This window comes from Bombus affinis, chromosome 10, assembly GCF_024516045.1.
Source record: "Bombus affinis isolate iyBomAffi1 chromosome 10, iyBomAffi1.2, whole genome shotgun sequence".
In the NCBI taxonomy this organism is placed as follows: Eukaryota; Metazoa; Arthropoda; class Insecta; order Hymenoptera; family Apidae; genus Bombus; species Bombus affinis.
In genome coordinates, this window is record NC_066353.1 from 7751084 (window position 1) to 7770884 (window position 19801).

At 31.5% G+C, this 19801-nt stretch overlaps 5 protein-coding genes across 9 annotated transcripts; 3 read left to right on the top strand and 2 right to left on the bottom strand.

Moving 5' to 3' along the window:
* Positions 1-15: 15 nt before the first annotated feature.
* On the bottom strand, positions 16-1177 carry LOC126921183 (dynein light chain Tctex-type). The gene is made up of 4 exons (XM_050732503.1): positions 1084-1177; positions 857-943; positions 443-608; positions 16-356 (listed from the first exon to the last, which is right to left on the bottom strand). The coding sequence occupies exons 2-4, from the start codon at positions 878-880 to the stop codon at positions 208-210; spliced, it is 339 nt and encodes a 112-aa protein (XP_050588460.1). The 5' UTR covers positions 881-943; positions 1084-1177; the 3' UTR covers positions 16-207.
* Positions 1178-2092: 915 nt separating this feature from the next.
* LOC126921175 (distal membrane-arm assembly complex protein 2) lies at positions 2093-3046 on the top strand. The gene has a single exon (XM_050732491.1). It carries the CDS (start codon positions 2093-2095, stop codon positions 2930-2932), a length of 840 nt encoding a protein of 279 aa, XP_050588448.1. The 3' UTR covers positions 2933-3046.
* LOC126921181 (U11/U12 small nuclear ribonucleoprotein 25 kDa protein-like) lies at positions 3030-4104 on the bottom strand. 2 transcript variants are annotated; one of them, XM_050732500.1, is made up of 3 exons: positions 3962-4104; positions 3476-3790; positions 3030-3297 (listed from the first exon to the last, which is right to left on the bottom strand). In XM_050732500.1, exons 2-3 carry the CDS (start codon positions 3761-3763, stop codon positions 3043-3045), a joined length of 543 nt encoding a protein of 180 aa, XP_050588457.1. In that variant the 5' UTR covers positions 3764-3790; positions 3962-4104; the 3' UTR covers positions 3030-3042. The 2 variants fall into 2 exon arrangements, with proteins under 2 accessions (XP_050588457.1, XP_050588456.1); XM_050732499.1 differs by lacking the exon at positions 3962-4104 and having other exon boundaries at positions 3476-3898.
* Positions 4105-4139: 35 nt separating this feature from the next.
* LOC126921173 (uncharacterized) lies at positions 4140-6878 on the top strand. Of its 2 annotated transcripts, XR_007712252.1 has the most exons (6): positions 4141-4383; positions 4870-5427; positions 5507-5621; positions 5712-5858; positions 5934-6135; positions 6235-6878. XR_007712252.1 is itself a non-coding variant. In XM_050732490.1 (5 exons), the coding sequence occupies exons 1-5, from the start codon at positions 4315-4317 to the stop codon at positions 6053-6055; spliced, it is 1011 nt and encodes a 336-aa protein (XP_050588447.1). In that variant the 5' UTR covers positions 4140-4314; the 3' UTR covers positions 6056-6130. The 2 variants fall into 2 exon arrangements, 1 of the variants encoding a protein (XP_050588447.1); XM_050732490.1 differs by lacking the exon at positions 6235-6878 and having other exon boundaries at positions 4140-4383; positions 5934-6130.
* A 1428-nt stretch (positions 6879-8306) lies between these two features.
* LOC126921164 (long-chain fatty acid transport protein 1-like) lies at positions 8307-19799 on the top strand. Of its 3 annotated transcripts, none has more exons than XM_050732468.1 (11): positions 8307-8543; positions 9652-9890; positions 14121-14271; positions 14724-14961; positions 15433-15658; positions 17129-17327; positions 17793-17985; positions 18143-18289; positions 18453-18590; positions 18736-18893; positions 19064-19799. In XM_050732468.1, the coding sequence occupies exons 2-11, from the start codon at positions 9700-9702 to the stop codon at positions 19370-19372; spliced, it is 1950 nt and encodes a 649-aa protein (XP_050588425.1). In that variant the 5' UTR covers positions 8307-8543; positions 9652-9699; the 3' UTR covers positions 19373-19799. The 3 variants fall into 3 exon arrangements, with proteins under 3 accessions (XP_050588425.1, XP_050588426.1, XP_050588427.1); XM_050732469.1 differs by having other exon boundaries at positions 8307-8538; XM_050732470.1 differs by lacking the exon at positions 8307-8543 and adding an exon at positions 9087-9578.
* The last annotated feature ends 2 nt before the right edge of the window (positions 19800-19801 follow it).

Below are 19801 nucleotides of genomic sequence, written 5' to 3' on the forward strand. Positions count from 1 at the left end.
TAATAAATACAATAATTAGTGTCTTAAATGCAATGTATTTGCAATATAAAAAGTACATAATATATCGCGAAAAGAAAGAAGCTATCGTGTAAAATAGATTTTATATTTCCTACACCATACTTGTAATTTTTGCAACTTAGTAAACGAAATTTTATTCTTTGTCAAGATTTTAGTTTATCAGAAAAGCATTTAAAATACTAGAGTCAATTAAATTGCTAGGCCAAATACAGAAACGATACAATACATTGTCTTGTTTTCCCAACGCACTGTACAACTACCATCAGTAGCATTATCCCAATAGCAAGAACTTGCAGTATGCAGTCCTGCTCCATTTTTTTGCATTATGGTACAAGTCACTAAAACAATTTTTTTAGTTCGATAAAAGATGAATTATTTAACTACAATTACTAAATTGATTCTTATGAATTATAAAAATACATACCTATATATTTATATGGCTTTTGAAGTTTTGTAAGATTTCCCAAACATCCTTCGACAACATTCGAGGTCCACTGATTTACTTTGTTATGTTGATAAGCATTTCCCCCAATAGATACTTCAATCGCTTCCTTAATAATTTTGCTTACATCATCGACCACAAATTGGGTCTAAAACATTAAAGTACTCACTAAACTATTATATAAAGATATTAGTCATTTAAATCAAATGTGAATGTACATATAAAATAAGCTATCAATATCAAGGTAACATTAATTTTTGTCATTAAAATAAACATCGTTTATAATAAATAAATATATAAAAAAGCATTAAAATGTGAATCTATACTGTATGTTCACATATTCTGACGGTTCAGAAATAGACACATATTTTATTTGAAAAAGAGAAAAATACTAACCTCTTCTTGCATATCTTCCATCATCTTGTCAAACTTTTAATAAATCGCACACCAATAACTTTTATATTAATCCAAAAATAATTACCCCTTTAATCAAAATATAATTAATAAATTGACATCGCCAATACCATTAGAATATTAGATCATTTTTAATAATAATACACATTATTACAAATAAAAAATTACATGCTTATAAATTATATTGGATTAATTATATTTTTTCTCACCTTATATATTTTTGCACACAAAAATACCGGCACAAGTATATTATAAGACGTATTGCAGTTTCATCAGCAACACCAAAGAAATATCTAGCGACAACTACCGCAGAATGTAAATTGATTACTGTCGACTGTTGAACATCGCATATTCGTTTAGACGTTTGACATATCAATTTCAAATAGTTTTAATTTTGAGCAAATGATTCAATATAAAATATAAAGGGTATCTTATCAAACTTAATATTTTATATTCTTTTGTTAATTTAAGTACACCTTCCTTAAAATATTAACTCATATTTTTATACATTGTACGGTACACAAAAGAAATTGTATAGGTTAAAATAATTACACGTCACAAACTACTTGATCCATTTAAAATATCTTACTTTTATTAAAATATTTATTAGCATTAGTAGTGTTACTAGTATTAATATTAGCATTAGTAGCAAACAATACAACGTGTTAGTACGTCATATTATTTCGGTATTCAATTAATTAATAATTTCAATAATTCCTTAATTGAGTATCAAATTTATTGCATTAATAATTAGATACTATACAATAATAATAGCAAAACTACAGATATCCATACAAATTTTCAATACCATTCAATTAGTATTATTATAATGTTATAATTGCTATTGAAATAATTTTCAATTTAATGTATATACATACTGATCATCCATGATAGTATTCCTTGTTCTATTACGACACGTATGTATAACTATGCCAAGTAATGTACGTAAAAGAAATCATTGGTTCGAGGATTTTTTATGATTCGTGAAATTTTTATAATTCAAATTACGGCGGTAAATCGATATATTATGTTGACTATCGACAGCACGGTATCATTATAGTGCGTTCAATAACTTTAGCGAGCAACTGTTCATTTTTGCAAAAGTATTGTTATTAAATGAATATTATAAAATTATACATATTTTGAAACAAGTTATGAGACAAGACAAACATTTGTGAGACAAGAGATATCATTCATACACGAAACTGCATAATAAAAATGTTACGTCAACGTTGTACCCGCATAATATTCAAACAAATTTTTGAGCATAAAAGTGTTTATAGACCGTTACAGGTTAACGTGGTACGTTCGTTTTATGATAACTATGAAGCTATCAAACACTTTATAAAGTATTTACGTAAACGACAAATTACTGTTGGAACGAAAGCAGAAGCTTATGGCAGACACGTTTACGGTCCACCACTAGGAATGCTTATAAAGACAGATGCACCTAATATGTCTGATTTTCTTGTATTACGTCTACAACATTGGTGGAGACGTCAAAAAGATAATTATAAGGAATATATCGAAAAAGAACAATATAAAAAATATATCATAGCAGGTCCAAATTTGGCAGCAGCTAAATTTGTTATAGAGTGTAGTGGTAAAATAAGGTTAAAAAATCACAATGAATGGCTAGATAAAACTAAGAAGAGTGAAATTTCAAAATTCCCAAAAGAATATGATGAAAACTTTATTTTAGAGGAAATAGATTTCAATGGATATCCTATACGATATGAAAATCTTGATTTTATTTTTAATCTCTATGATTTAAGAACACTAAGCTTCAGAGGTTGTAAAACAATTAATGATTGGTCATTGGATAAATTGTCTGTAGAATTTCCAAATTTAGAGCATCTTGACATATCAGAATGTGAAAATGTAACAGAAAGGGGACTAGAAGCACTATATAGAATGCCTAACTTGAAGAAATTAACTGTAACTAATTTCCATGGAACTGCAGCATTCGAATTAACTTGTTTCTTTTTAGAAGATGTCAATCCATATCTAAAATGTGAAATTCAAGAACCAAAATACAAATGTTTATCTGAAAAATAATATATATGAGAAATTTAATTAATAATAATAGTATAATATACTTTTTAAAGTATAAATTGCTATGTAATGTAAAATTGCAGTATTTATATATTACACGTTTTGCGCAAAAACTAAGAGTGTTTTATCAATTTATTTTTTTCTCTGCGTCTTTTTACATAATGTAATTCTGCTTTGTTTGTGATTCCATAAGCTTTTATATTTTCATTGTCATTTATTAATCTAACATTTTCAAAACATAGATGATACTTTTTCCAAATATGTTTCCAACTTATCTTTTTTTTAACTTTCTCCCTCTTCAGAGATAAATTTGTATGTCGTTTTATAGCTTTCTTGAGATCTAGGACTGTAGTGTGGTGAGGGGGTACCTAAAATCATAAAGAATCAACTTAAAATAATTCAAAAATTGTTATAGATTATTTTCCTAATTTTTCTTTATTTTACTTATCAAACATGGTAAATGCTATATGCAAACAATATCAAATGTATAATAACGTAATACAAAATATAAAAAATATATAAAAAGTTATTTGAAAAATGTTTCACCACAATTCCAAGTTTTGGTAATTCTCCACGATTCAAATACAAAGTTATCGCTTGTCCTTGTGCAACTGCAATTTGAGCTTTAAGTTCTTCGATAGTAACATCCGCCGGTAGACCAGAAAGTAACGGATCACTTTCAATTATATTACGAATAGCTCCTTTTGTTAGCTTCACTAATTCATCATGATCAAGTTCTGTGCATTTATCAATTATTTCTTCTTTTTCAATTAAATTATTTCCCTGCTCTTCTTTTGATTTAGCATTTTGAAATGTACACTGAATTTTATCCATAATTTCTATATATCGTGATTGAAAATACTGTAAACATTGAATGCATAAAAAAGATATTAAATAATAATAATATTAAGACTTCGTGCTTTGTGTAAATCTTATAATATTCTAAGTTGTATCGTTTTGTGTGTGTGTGCGCGCGCGCGCACGTGTGTATGTGTGTCAGTCAAAATGTGCACATATAAATACATAAAATACCTGTTATACGTAGAAAACATTGAGAAGCGGTCGACTTCCTTTCACACGGACTTGACGCATGCGCAAATAGTATTTATTAGTGCATTGAGGGCGCGGTTGTCACCGATCAATCTCGGTTGCATTTATATGTGTGTGTAGTTATGTGTATGTATGTGTGTATGTAGTTCATCCTGAAATTTTGTGGATATAGCGCGCGATACTTAGCTACGTTGTGTAAATTCTGTTACATTTCGATATTTGTCAAAGTGTGGTGATTATTCGTTATAATTGTACGATTGAACGCACGGAAAAAATTTCCGTGCTAGGGGTCTATCGATATTTAAAAGAATACTGAAATCACAACATTTATCAATATGACGATCATCACAAAGGCCATTACTGAGAAGAAGGAACAACCGTTGTTTATTGCGGAGAATTCAGCGGTTAGCACTATTTTGATATTTATCAAACTCTAACATTAGTGATATTTTAATGTTGTTAACAATGAAACATTAATAGAAATAATCGCAGAAAATTTTAAATCTAGTTTGCTCTTCATAAATAAATATTCATTATGTCATCGAATTTATTGTTTTCCATGAATCTTATTTATTTTTAATAAATTTATTTGTGTGTAAATGTAATTTCATCTTTGCCTTTTGCATAGTACTGCGTATTTGATACATTTTATGACGTCGTTTAATAGTTCGTTACACGTATTCACCATTATCGCAGACCAGCGACGATATAGTGGTGGTGGGATTGTAAAATTGATATTGATAGATGAGAGTTCATTTCTAGAAAATTACTGTTCCCATTTAGTTAATCGTTGTGAATATTAAAATGATATTTTTTTCTTCATCAAACATTGTTTTCATCAAAACTCATGAAGTAGAGTTCAGTATAAATAAACATCATTATATAAACAGGAAAATGGTAAACGGGATGCAGAGGCACAATGCTTGAAGTCCGATGTGGGAGGTCATTATTTTGTTTCTCGGAGAAGCATTTATCGCATTCATATGACCGCAACATATTTAGTGTTTCTCGTTGCATTCATCATTCTGATAATTGGAATCATAGGTGGATTATACATATACAGACAATATGCTAAAACACAAATGCACAGATTTAAAACTGGATGGTACAGCATTCCTTATGACAAATCAATCAAAATGCCTTATACCTTATATAAAGATGCAGTACACGATGGCTTGGTAGCAGATTCTAATTTAATTATACAAGAATTGGGAAGTGCTACGGAACAAGAAGCTATGGATATTATGAAAAATATTGACTCTGGTTTGATTATAAAAGGTTTGAAGAAAGCTACAGATCAGGAAGCTATGGATATTGCGAAAAATATAGATAAAAACTTCTTCAAGGAACGATTTGAGATCGATTTGGAAAATGAGCACTATGAGAAAATTGATGTGCCAGATTTCCGTGGTGGACGTCAAGGTCGATTTGTACATGATTTTAACATTGTAAGCATATTGAAATATGTATTATATAAAGTATCTGATAGAAAGAATATATCACTTTGTGTAATTTATTTCTTTATAGAATAAAACTGGCATAATCGATATTGATGGGCAATGTTGCTTTGTGATGCCGCTTGATCGTCAAGCAGTTTTACCACCGCGCAATATGTATGATCTTCTTAGAAAAATGTATAATGGTAATTTTCGAATATTTCGTAAAACAAATGAATTCGAATTTGGAAATAAGTAATATATTAATATATTTTTTATTTGTACAATGTTTGCAGGTTATTACGAAGTAGATACAGAAATTGTGCGTAAAACAATGAAAGTGGTTACTCCACCAATCTCTGATTACTCAGTTGTTGGAACATATATAGCTCGTGAATGTCAGAATTTACCAACATATATGTTGACAAAAGTAAATTCAAATGGTCGGTATATTCAATACTATCTAATGATTGTTTAATATCATTGATTGGATTAATGTATATATCTTTATTTTGCAGTTGTTAAACGTAGCATATCAAATGGAGTATTTGGACAATTTGCAGGAAAAAATATCATAGAATTTGACATTTTGAACTTAGAAGATATAAATGCATATAACAAGAAAAGTCCACAAAATTGAACATCAGGAATTTATAATTATTTTAGAATATTTACCGTTGTAGATCAATGTAAAAATTATATCCAATCCAGCAAACTTAGGTAATTTCTTTGTAAATTGCTACAAATCATATTGCCAACAACTTCATTTTTTCAAATCCAAGAAGAACTACTTATTTTTAAATATACATTCACTTTCAGGACGTTCATTAAGTCTTCCCATCATTTCCTATCTTAACTCCAAATCAGTAATGCTATAATAAAAATAAGATATGTTAGTTATTGTACATCTGTTTAACATTTTATGAGAGTTTAATTCAGTAGCATGCTGATTATAAATGGCTGATGCGGTTGCAGAACTATTGCATTTTTACATAAACGTGCGTCAAGTACATATCCAACTTAAGTAACAGTGAAATGTCAGTGGTGCTTATTTATAAGGTAGAACAACATTTATTTACTTTTTATGCTTAAATTCTTTGTCGAACGGTTCTAGTAAAATGGTAGAGATAATTCATATTAAAATTGTTGTACATAGTCATACGATCGAATGACTAATAATTGTACAAACTAGCACGTTATTTTATAAATCGTATACTGATTCTATAAATCACGGATTTAAATGTTTTTATGAAAAATAATTTACACTTTCACCCGTTTATGAACAGTTGTAGTTTAAGAACTAATTAAAATACGTTTAAACGATATTTGTCCTTTCGTTAGATAATAATAAATGTGTTGCAGAAACACGTGTTCTATAACACGTATTCTGAAAGAAATTTAGCAGTAAAATATGTATTGAAAATGATAAAACATGAATAATAAAGTTACTGTGACCAGGTCAATAGTACGAAGATTACAAATTAAAGCATGTGATTGAATAGTTCTATATCAAACTTTCTTTCTGTCATATAACATTCCTGCTATGAATTTTGATTTTATCGACGCTTAATATAAAAGACTTATATAAATTACAAAGAGAGTTAATACATGTGTATTATTTTATCAAACTTGATCGCATATATCTTTTTGTAACATGCGAATGCATGATTATTTAATTTTACAATAAAATGAATAACGATCGTATTTTATTTGCATTTTTAATAGATTTTTAAGCTTTACTATTTATGAGCAAACCAACCTCAAGTATATCTGTCTTCTTTAATTTATCAAATCTTCATACCAATTTTAATAAATTTAAAATAACACTTAAAAATAAATAGGTTTTGTTTTAATGTGATTATAAAATTATAGATATAATCAAGATTTTGGTATTTTCAATTAAATATCGCTTCCTGGTAATCAGTTTTATTTAAACCATTTGGAGATAATATGAAATTTGTTTTGAAAATCAAAATGATGCATTATTGTATTACCTATTTGTATTTTATATATATCACAATCTTCAATATTATTTAAGTTTATTTTTCGCATATTACAAATCATATATTTTCGATTAAAATATACTATGCTATATGAATACTAATTATTCATTGTTCTTTAACATATAGATGGTGCTGCAATCTAATTATACGCAGATCATTAAAAATTATAATTCTTTCATTGACAATATGAATTTTTATTTTAAAATATATATGTGATCGAATTTTTCTAGAGTATTATTGTATTTATAATTAATAAATATGTAAAAGTAAATAGTAATGGTTACAGAAGTTTTCATGTTGAAAACTAACAAAGTATCGTACATAACAACGTATTATATTAGTTACCAGAATTATAATTAAATTGAAATCTCGAATAAAGGTCTACAACATATTTAACATATTTTGGCAAAAACGATTTTTAAGTTACATTGTTCCATAAGTTTCAAACATCTCACGTGCTTCTTATGTTTATTACATTACATCACGTTCTGGCGAAATATCTGCAGCAAGTTTGTGTGTATGAAGACGACCGACAAGAATTGTAGATTAACGTCTATAGTCTATACAAATGAGGAGCAAGAAACGTAATAATAGAAATTTTCAAGTATTCTTTACACAAAAAGCAAACTGTTTCTAATAAACGTTTTCGAATAGAATTTTTTTTTCCATTTCACTTATCTTTGCTCGTTTATCTTTAATCGTGATTTTTGAAAAAAAAAAACTCTCAATAGGCAAACTTGAAAGCAAAAGGCATACACGAAACAAAACGGCGCTTGCTCGGGTTTGCAGAGTGGCTGGGCATGCCTAGTAGCGATGCGACAGGAACGTGAAGTTGGAGGAACGCCGTTGGTAGGAATCTCGTTAAAATAAAACTTCGATTTTCTGTTGCTTTGTACGTACACTATCGCTCGGGAATTATTCTCAGTGGTGGCGCAATAGCGAAGTGCCGTCGGAACGCGGTGTCTGCAGTCCAGTCAGTCGCTTTGCCGGCTGTTAGTGTTGTTGGTGCATCGTCGAGAGTGGCATCGCTCCGAGAGGCACAGGATATTGATTTGCACGCTGTCTCGTACGATTTTCAATTCAGGATCAACCGTGGTGCTTCTCGTACCCCTTGAAACGAGTAAGGTACTTATTTATTCTCGTGCACCACATGCAATTTCGTTTTAACAGAAGAAATCTTGAATAAAGTTCCAGCGATTTTGTTAAAATCACTTGGTATTTTGTACAAAATATATATGAGGGAATTGGATTGGAAATGGATCAAAAGATCATGATATTTTTATATATCGTCTCAGCTGGATCGTGGTATTAGTAAAACATAGGATATATTGATCGTCGCGATTGTAATTGTGATATAAAGGATCGTGATAGTGGAACATCAAAATGCATCGAATTTTGCATAGTTATAGTATAGTAATATCTTATCTAATAATAACTTAAAATGGTCGTGGTATTTATCTTTTAAAACATTAACTCGTAGGTTTTTGTTATATATAATTACGTGTGAAGAAAGTGACGATGTGATATTCGAGCATGAAAGATTCATCGGGGCGTTTTACGCGGTTCTGGATGTAATATTGATCGTGACACGTTGCACATAGGTATAAATGATCGTTGTTGTGGCACTCGCGTATCCCTATAGCGGAAGATTGCGGTTGTCGGAGCTGTAGCACGTGCGACTCCAAGACAAGGAGGCCGTCCAAGCAATCTCGTGCGGCTTTGAAACAAAGAACCTTGTCGTATTAATTCGGTATAAGTTCTCCAACAAAGAGATTGACCGTGGTTCATAGCATGACTCTCAGATGCAAACATCGTTCGTGGCGTGTTTTTGTTGGTTTCGAAATAGAAAAGACTGGCCGTGGCATTTAAATGCGCCAGAATTTAATAAAATTTAAGAAAGTTTAGCTCGATATGCAAATAATTGATACGATTACGTCGTCAACCTTTAAAATGCTAAGTATCGATCGCTACAGTTTCTGCCAGTCAGAAATAAAGCTACTGATTGTGTTAGCTTACATAATTTTGAAACGCCAGAGAGCAATCGTTCCACATAGAAGTTAACTTTCCTATATGTAAAATAGAAAATTAAATTAATCTTCTTTGGTGTAAAAGTAGCGACGTTATTCTCGTGGAAACGTTCTCACTCTGCGTAGAAGAACAGTACGCGATATAATTCGTCTTTTCATATTCGATATACATATAAGGAAATTGATCATCGTGTTACGTTTTGCAGTTCCGAGGTACGGGTACCAGAACTCAGCAGACTGGGTGACGCTGGATCATGGATGTTACACTTTTGCTGTTAGCTCTGGGTGTTATTGCTGCGATGTTCGGTGTTGTGGCGACGAGGTTCGGCTTCCCTGGGTTCAACAAGATCGCCCAGGTCGCGCTTGCTTTGGCCTTACTTCCAGTTATCTGCAGATTTCATCGGAAGCTATATATCATTTGCAAAGTTCTACCTCGTGACCTAAAGTAAGTCCTAAATCTATTATTATCGATTGACTGCCAATTTTTATGCATTCGTGGAGAATTTGAAAGTGCAACGACGAACATAATGCAAAGACGTATAAAGCATCCAAATTATAGTGCTCGTTATAAGATTTATTACAGTATGTAAAATAATTCTTTACCCAGGGCCCATCTTTTTTATATTCGCGAAAAAATAAATTTTCATAAAATTACCAACGTCACACGCGGAAACTGATAGGATCGAAGTAGAGAAAACTTTTCGCTAAATATTGGAAATTGTCGAATGCCGATAATCGATGAATGGTATTGAACGTATCAAATAGCGAAAATTATATAGCGTTATATTCGTTGATAACTCTTTTGACTGCGTCGGAGGTTATTCAGGAGGTAGTAGTAAAATATTACTTAAATATTACTTAAAAATACAGCGAGGAAGTGTTAAAGCTTTTAGGAAAATGAATATTTATTTATATACCTATATCGATCTCGGTTTAAAGTGCATAAGGTCTTCGCGAGACTATTGTACGACAAGCTTTATTACTAGAAAGAGTTCACGTCTGGAAATTTATACTATGAATCTCTTTGGATGTGCTATATTTCATAGCCTTACCATGTGCAGGTCATTCGCTGCGTTTATGAAGCATTTATAAAAGTAACGTTTATTAGTCTAGACTAAACGGTTATCGTGGCTATATAATATTTCGTTTCCTTGTCACCGTTTCATTTCTTTTCTATTACGTTAACGCGTAAAACAGCGAATTTTATTTTCTCTCTGTTTGCAACGTTTATTTATTTAAAAATCTACTTATCATATTTTTTCCTATAATCTTTATACATTATATTTATTATGCAGTTAGAAGGAGAAGTTTACTAATAAGGGAATAAGGACAAAGAGAAATATAGGAAGCTCGATCCTCTATACGCTTGATCCCAATAATTCGATCTTCATATCGCCGCTCCTTATCAGCCTTATCACCTGCTTCGCTCTGTACAAAGTCATTACCAGTACCTTCGTATAGCCTTTTTAATTGTTTTTCAAACGTTTCGCTTTCGTCCGCCACGAGAAAGTACTTGCTTATACCAGATGCGATTCTTCAATCATGAACGGTCACTGACCTGCGTAAGGCTACGCTCGTTGGCTAAAAAGACCGTTAGAGGAAAGAAATGCTTACTTTGGTAAATATGCTTGTATCTATTCGTTTTTCTCTACGTATATGTCGCAAAAGTAATGCATAACGTTACTTGATAGTACAAACAAGTGATATCGGTAGTGTCAGTATCGAGAGGAGAACGCGGAATTATTTATCTAATGCAAGAAACACAGTTCCGTTATCATCGATGGTTAAACGAACTTCGATTGCGGAATACAAAGGTTAACGGAGTAGATTAGAGAGGGATGATTTGATAGAATATTTGAAGATCAAACAAGATGTGAGAAGGGTATGGAATTGTTATTGGAGAAAAATGGATCGTATCTCTCTCTCTCTCTCTCTCTCTCTCTCTCTCTCTCTCTCTCCTACTACTACATCTCATAATAAATATGTTCCTCGCACTTTTCTGTATCCGTTGCATCGTGTCGACGCATAATACTATTAGTCGATTGAGCGTATTCGTAAAGGTTGGTACAAAGCTGATCGAATACAATTTTCCGTATGACAATGCTTCAGAGGCAGGAAAAATGTATTTTTCTATTTAGTATCACGTTTCTAATAGCTTTTAATCTAGCGATATAAGATCAATCAGTACAAAAAGTAGAAGTTAATCGCGTTATAAAATATCGAATGTCTTGAAAAGGAAGATACTTCTGATACTATCTTATTATCACTGAGATTTTTATCAAAAGCTCCTGCCTTCTTCGAGTAGTTGAAAGAATGTGTTTCGCGATTATTTGCCAATTATATGCCAATTACATATGTATTTTGCAAATCAAAGAATCGCTCTTAGATAGTAAATACGAGCGTAGAAATCTCGTGGAATCTATCCCAAGTCTATTTTAACACTATTTGTTGCTGCTGATCAGAATTAGCAGTGATTATGTTCTCGCAGCACTATGTACGATATACACAAGGTAATGAAAAAAGATGAATTTTCCTATTCGTCCATTGGATAGCTGAACTATTTAAATACGTATACACGTACTAACTAGTACACAAGATTTTATATAACTATTTGTTATAATTGACATTGAAAGACGAGCATCAAAGCTTGTTATTATTGGAAAGGGTGCACGTACGCGCATCGCACTTCCTGTGACTGATACAAATTCCAAAGTTCAATCAATGTGTATCTTGGACTATGCGATAATGTTATTTAAACTAACTTATCACTGACAAACAAATTTGAATCATCAATCAGTTGTAAGTCTTATTTGTTTTTCGATGATTGTTCAAAGTTCAAACATTATATATGACGTGCCATCAATGGTACTCCGATAAATGATCATTAACATTAAAGCGTGCTGTGTTTATGATATGAAACGTAATATAAATGGTAGCGTAAACGGCAATGAAATTATACCGTCTAATAAAATTGTACGTAAACGTTTGCATATAATCACGGTTCTTGTATCATCCTAAATATTTGTTTCAAATAAACGACACAAGCAACTTTGAATTTTATAATTTTCTGTACGATAGAAATTTGGCGAAAAAATAGAGAACACGGCGTTAAGCGAAGCGATAAGTTTCAATCTTAATTATCACAGCTGAAGAAGTTGGATAATTTTCGATTTTAAATGATGGAAATTCGAAGAAAAGATATACGACGTTAAAAACATACGAGGACAGAGGGTAATGAACCGACGGTTCTAAATATGATTAAAATCCGAAGAAGACATAGAAAATAGAAAATACGGGCGAACAAGGGAAAATGGATTATACGGCGTTGAGTATTTATAATTAGAATTTTAAGACATAAGATGGATAGCGGAAGGGAGTATGCAACCCTGCGGGTCTAAAGGAAATAAATCTGACATCTTCTTTCCTTTACGAGTATTTGGAGAAAAATCAAGATTTATATAGGAGACTTTAAGCAACGTTTTAACTCTATGTTCATATTTCGAGTATAAAATTTCGAGTTTTTAAATCCCACGTGATTACGTATCTTCGTAATTTTGAATGATTAAATTTCATAGAGAAGACTGGAAACATAAGGCATAGAGAACAAAGAAAAGTAGATTATCTATATTTAAGTGCACTTAGAATTAAAAAAAAAAAAGTAAAAGATATAAAGCATAAATAGACAAGAAATTTTTCAATTTTAAATATTTTGCAATTAAATTAGAAGATATGAATATGCTAAACATTAGACGATAAGAAAAAGTAGGTCGTCTTTTGTTAGATATATTGCGTATATACGTATACTAGATATAGACTATCAACATATCGCAAGATACGTATATCTTAACAATTTCTTTATTAAATCGTTTCGAACAATGCTATCTTAATTATAATTTTATATTAATTACAAGTTTAGCAGTATGCCGTTAATTAGTACCATGTTCTATCAATGCGAGTAAATTTACTTCTTAATGGAAAATTAATTTGTTGTCTTTTGATTCTTGGTCAAACTGTTACCTTCGTCTCTTTTTCCTTTTCTATCTAACGTACGATACGATATAATATCTTTGTTAGCAACTTTTCACGATACATCGTAACATAAAACGACAAAGCATTTCTAATATTGTACCTTATTTACCGTAGGTGTTATCTAGCAACTTTTCTCATTACTGATGTTAATGATACTGGTTTTTACATTTTCGTTAATATTTACGTACTTACTTTTAGCTTATCGAATCTAATAATTAAATACAATGCATGTAATCAGTTATCTATCGCATTTGTAATAATAGAGGAACTCGGAGAAGATAATACGATCGATGACATAATTTTTTTTTTATAAAATCGTAGGCAATGTTAAACTTTGATTAGAAGGTCCGTAGAGTTCCAGAATCTTGAAAATTCATTAAAATACTCTTGCGATAAATATATTTACTTAGAAAAATTAGCAAAGTTCGATTCATGCTTCGTGCAATTGAAACAGATAAATGTTATCTTGTTTATGCAAATATTTTTTTGAATCAACGTAATTGCGTCAGTGTGGATGTAAAAAGTTCAGATTAAAACGTTAAACAAATAATTAACCGATGACCTTAAATTAAATTCAACATATAGCCAGAAGGGAGTATGTTATCAAACTCTTAATCACGTGCAAAATTATGTTTATAATTTTTAGATTCCTGTATCGTGCTGTTACGGCAGAAATCGAAATAAAAGGACAACGCCGAAACAATATGACCGTCGTGAAGGTATTTAAGAAAAGAGTGGATCGTTATCCTAACAAGCCTTGCTTCTTCTTCGAGGATCAAGTTTGGACTTATTCCGACGTATGTACATACGCAACATGCGAGCTCAATAATTTATATCGTGGAAATTAATTTCTTATTTGTCGATTTTTTAAATCTCTCGGTTCTCTTCAAAGAACATTGAACCAGAGGAAGATTACATTTTCGTTTATATCTCTGCATCTCTTAATCTTGTCTGTTCAAAATAATTTTCATTTGTTCATAAACACGAATACATCTGTAGTGGTATATAAAAAGGCTGTAAATTAATTCAATTAATTCTTTAAACAGAATTATAGAAAGTCAGACAGGTATTTCGTGCATCGTTCCAGGATTCGAACGAAGAAACATCTCTGTTTCTTTTGCTTTCTTTTTTATTTATTATTTATTATTTGCAAATAGTACACTAAACATAACGATTGGTTATTTTTTCTCTTTCATCTGCGGATATTAGAGACAATGAGAGGATAATGTTTAAAAATTCAAACTTGCAGATTAATAAATATAGCAACCAGATAGCATATATTTTTCAAAAAGCTGGTTACGTAAAAGGAGATGCTGTGGCCTTAATGATGCCCAATAGACCAGAATATGCCGCGATTTGGCTTGGCCTGGGAAAACTCGGTGTCGTTACTGCACTGATTAACACAAATTTGCGTCTCCAGTCTTTGATTCATTGTCTTCGTATCGCCGAAGTGAAGAGTATCATTTACGTGGAAGAATACTCGTCTGGTAAATATGACATGGAACTGATTTATCTTGCAATAATTACGACGTGATAAAGGAAGGGGGAAAAGGCGATTGAAGGAACGAGACATCACAAAGAAATCGTTATTTAAAATGTAGAACAATTATTCAGTAAAGATCATCGTTAATAGGATTGGAGATAACTTGCTATCTTTAACGCTTAGTTTATTACAAAATGTGATTTTCTCTCGTTACACATGTTGATCTTAGCCGAGTATGAAAGATTGTATAAAAATCAGAGGCTGAGGGAGAGAACGGTAAATCGAGCGTTTGTTCAGCCATTGAAATCATTAAGATAAAGTTGTAGAAACATCTCGGTATATTCATCTAACAATAGCGTGTAAATCGTAGTATAAATCGTTGAATTGTCTACATTAGAAACGATTGCGATGATCATAGAAACGTAGATAGCACGAGAATTCGGATAAATATATAAAAATTAAATTGTCTTCTTAGCCGTCGATGACATTGTGGACTCGATCCAGGGGATCGTGAGATACAAAGTATGTTTCAAGTCTGAAACCTGTGAGAGCGGAGTGTGCGATTTGAACAAACTTATATCGGAAGCCGGCACAAGCGAGCCTGTCGTAAAAGACGAACCCAATTACCGGGATAAGCTGCTGTACTTTTACACGAGCGGTACCACTGGTTTACCGAAAGTTGCGATAGTTCTCAATTCGAGGTAAGAACGCATATTCTATAAATCTTTTCTTCAAATGTAGGGAAATCAGGCTTTTGTCCTGTTAAAGAGGATTCGATTAAAGAGGGTGATCGGCTTGCTTAGTATTATTTATAAAATTATTATTTCCAATCATGTTAAGTATAATCGTTAGTTTTGAAAGTATAGTTATAGTTAAAAAAAAATCAAGCAAGCGAAACACATTGTGTATGACGCGGTTTGATTTTTTTTTGCATTGAACTTTAACTAAAAAGTGGTCAAGGTTGATAGTATTGTTAGATACTATACCCTAGAATTTACTATAATCTTTAACACAAAAGTTGATTTATTATGTAAAAATATCGACTCTCCATACCTAGGTCAGTCTTGAACGACAAGATTAAGACAACCCTTTAGAAACTTAAAGTCAAATCAACGGTATTCCTTTTAATGGTATTATATGGCGATTGAGTAAATCTCCTGATTACAATTAACTTTGTAACATAATTATAGAATCGATAATTCCAAGTCTGCATAATTGTATTATCTAAAATCTAATAAACAATATAATTCGAACGAAACTCTGAAGAGAAAAATTATTGTGGAAAATGAAATAAAATTTTAAAGGTAGAAACGATTGTACATGCGTTAAACATTGAACGTTTCCTTTATTGGACATTTTACTACTACGAATAGTTATTATTTCTAGTATGGTATTAATTAATTTATCGTTAGCAAATAAAATATTTAATATTTAACCAAGCCTTTTTCTACGGATAACGGTATCGTTGGAAATATTTGATCGAAAATATGTAATTTTTCATTCTGCTCGTTATGGAATATATAAAGAAACAGATAACGAACTCGATTTGTACCGTTGGAGCAATTTTTAGTAAAGGTTTTTAAACTTTCATTTATGCTTAGGCAGAGTTCCGTGTACGGAATGAATTATCTCCCTGCTGAACGTATAAATGATCTATAATCCTCTCAGGAAAGCCTTACGACTCGTCGAGAATGAGATTACATGTAAATGTAGTCTCTTTACCCAGAGACTGCTTCCTGTCTGCCTGCATTATGACTGTTTTATGCTACTAATAAAATACCCCAGCTCCTGTCCATGTCAACTTTCATTTCGATTTATCGTTAATTCTTTCCGATGAAATAAAGAAGCGATTTAATTCGATCGTACGTCATATATTAATTTTGAACATGGCGTGCAATGAAAAAGTACATAGAAAGATTTTAAGAATTTCCTTCAATTTTGGATCCCTACTTTTTATAAATATTTCATTTCTGCTAACATTCTTCGAAACTATTTCAATTTCAAGCTCGTCGGATAAGATTACATCAAATCGGACAATAACGGTTTGAACGATTATTGTTTATGATATAAAAGTACTATTTGTATTATAAATAATTGAAACAACGTTAATTAATCTCGTTGTACTTTATGATGCAAGGAATAAAAATAATAACGTAACGTATGTGTTACAGATACTTGTTGGTCGTAATGCCCTTTAATTTGGTGGGCTTGAGATCGGGTGATATCCTATACAATCCAAATCCCTTGTATCATACTGCTGGTGGAATGCTTGGAGTAGGTTTCGCAATTCTGAAAGGTATACCAACCGTGTTAAGGACCAAGTTTTCAGTATCGGCTTATTGGACAGATTGCATCAAATATAATTGTACCGTAGGTGATTTACAAAATTTTTATACTGTATAGCGATCTCAGTGAAATTAATGCTTACAAAATTGGATTTTCGATTCGTTCGTTTTCGTCACGATATCCATTAGTCTCTCCAAAGCAGAAGGAACGGCTTATAAACAAGAATAAGTTATTAAATTGCGCTATACAGATTTGAGTCATTTTGCTATACGTAAAATTACATATTCGACGTTATATTGTTCCTAAACTTTATGAAAAATAATTAATTTACTGATATCGTTAATACCACTAAAACATCCAAATTATATTAAGTGTTTTCAATACTGATTAATTTGCAACAATTGCATAATTTATAAGAGAATATTTTTTATTATTAATGCGTTTTTAATTATTAAGTTAATGCACGGCGTAGTATAACAATTAATTGGACGCTGTGCAATTTTTAAATGTAATAATCCGTTCCTATCAAATTGTAATTTTGTTTGTTAGGCGGCACAATACGTCGGTGAAATGTGTCGTTACTTGCTGAATGCACCCCCTAAACCGGAAGATAATGCGCATCGTTTGAGACTAATGTTTGGAAATGGCATGAGGCCGCAGATTTGGGGCGAATTTGTCAAACGCTTCAATATTAAACGAATTTCCGAATTCTACGGGTCTAGCGAGGGCAATGCTAATATTGGTAACGTTCAATATTTTAATTATATATGTAGCAACGTTATATAAAAGCATTTCCGTATCGTATTTTATACTATAATCAATTTATATTCCTTATTCTAATTTTTGTATTTAATTCTTACAGTAGAGATCTTAAATAATTTATTATTGTTGTATTACAGCTAATTTAGACGGTCGAACTGGCGCCGTCGGTTTTGTGCCACTAATTGTGCCACGAGTGTTTCATCCTGTAGCAATCATCCGCGTAAATAACCAGACATACGAGCCTGTTAGAGGAACGAATGGCTTATGTATAAGAGCAGAAACAAGTAAGAATTTAACTTTGATATTAAACAATTCATAACGGATGCGAAAGAGAACTTTGCTGAAATATTATTTTTGTCGTGTTAAATTTATTCTTGTGATACTTAATACTTAATACGAAATTCTACTTATTTTCTCTGCAAAACTATCTTTTTTTTTTTGACGTAGATGAGCCAGGCATGTTCATAGGATTAATAAAAGACGGAGACGCGTTAAGAGAGTTCAATGGATATCTGGATAAAGAAGAATCGAAAAGAAAAATAATACAAGATGTATTTGTGAAAGGTGATAAAGCCTTTCTAACGGGTGAGTTGTACTTAATAACTGATAAGAGACTTATATCCAGTTGTAAAACGAGCTTCGTCCAATCAAATGTTCGTTCAAATAAAAGTCTTTACCACCAACGATTTTCTCTTAAGATAATTTCTACTTTCTGGAATTCTTTTTTTAGGTGATATTTTAGTAGAGGATGAATACGGTTATATCTATTTCAAGGATAGAGTAGGCGACACGTTTAGGTGGAAGGGAGAAAACGTTGCTACTGCAGAAGTAGAGGGAGTTATCAGTAATATTGCAGGAAAAAGAGACGCTACCGTTTACGGAGTTCAGGTTTGTTAACAAAAATAATTGTATCCGCTTTTAATATAACATTAATACATAGATAAATTTAATAAAAGACATAGTTAATTACTACGTAAAACTTGTCACACTTTTTTGAATATAAAGTTTGACTTGTATTTTAAATCTAAAAACGTGAATTAATTTTAATATCACCGAAGGTGCCTGGAATGGAAGGAAGGGCAGGAATGGCAGCGATAGTTGACCCAGACAGTCTTCTGGATTTCAAAGCTCTTGCAGAAGGTTTAGAGAAAGCACTGCCAGCATATGCTAGACCAATCTTCTTGCGAATTGTGAAAGAACTGGAAATAACAGGGACATTTAAGTTGAAGAAGATGGACCTTCAAAAGGAAGGTTTCGATCCGAGCAAAATTCAAGACAAAATGTACTTCTTATCCGGTAACAAAGAATACGTCGAAATCACACCAGAACTTTATCAAGAAATTATTTCCGGATCGAGAAAGTTCTAGTTGTAACATTAACGCTTGGCGAGCGACACTCAATTGTCGAATATACTTGTAAAACGAGTACATATATAACTTTTTTTTACAACATGAATATGACTTTCTGCACGCGCCTTGTAGATACAATGCATAGGATATTATGTAATAACATCAGGCATGTTAAACCATAGAATTATAGGTGGATGTTTTTTGAACTTATGAAAAGAAGGGGAGAGAGTTATTTTTACGAGGGCTCAAAAATAGGAAAAAGAGATAAGCGAAAAATAAATTACATTTTTGTCATCAACAACGGGAGACGAATATGGTGACATGTTCCTGTTTATTTTATAAATACTGTGTATATTTTTAATCAAACGAAACGGTCCGTAGTATAAGACAAATTGGCATTGTAGGTAGGAAGATAGCAACGAATAAAGTCATTCTTAACACGTAATG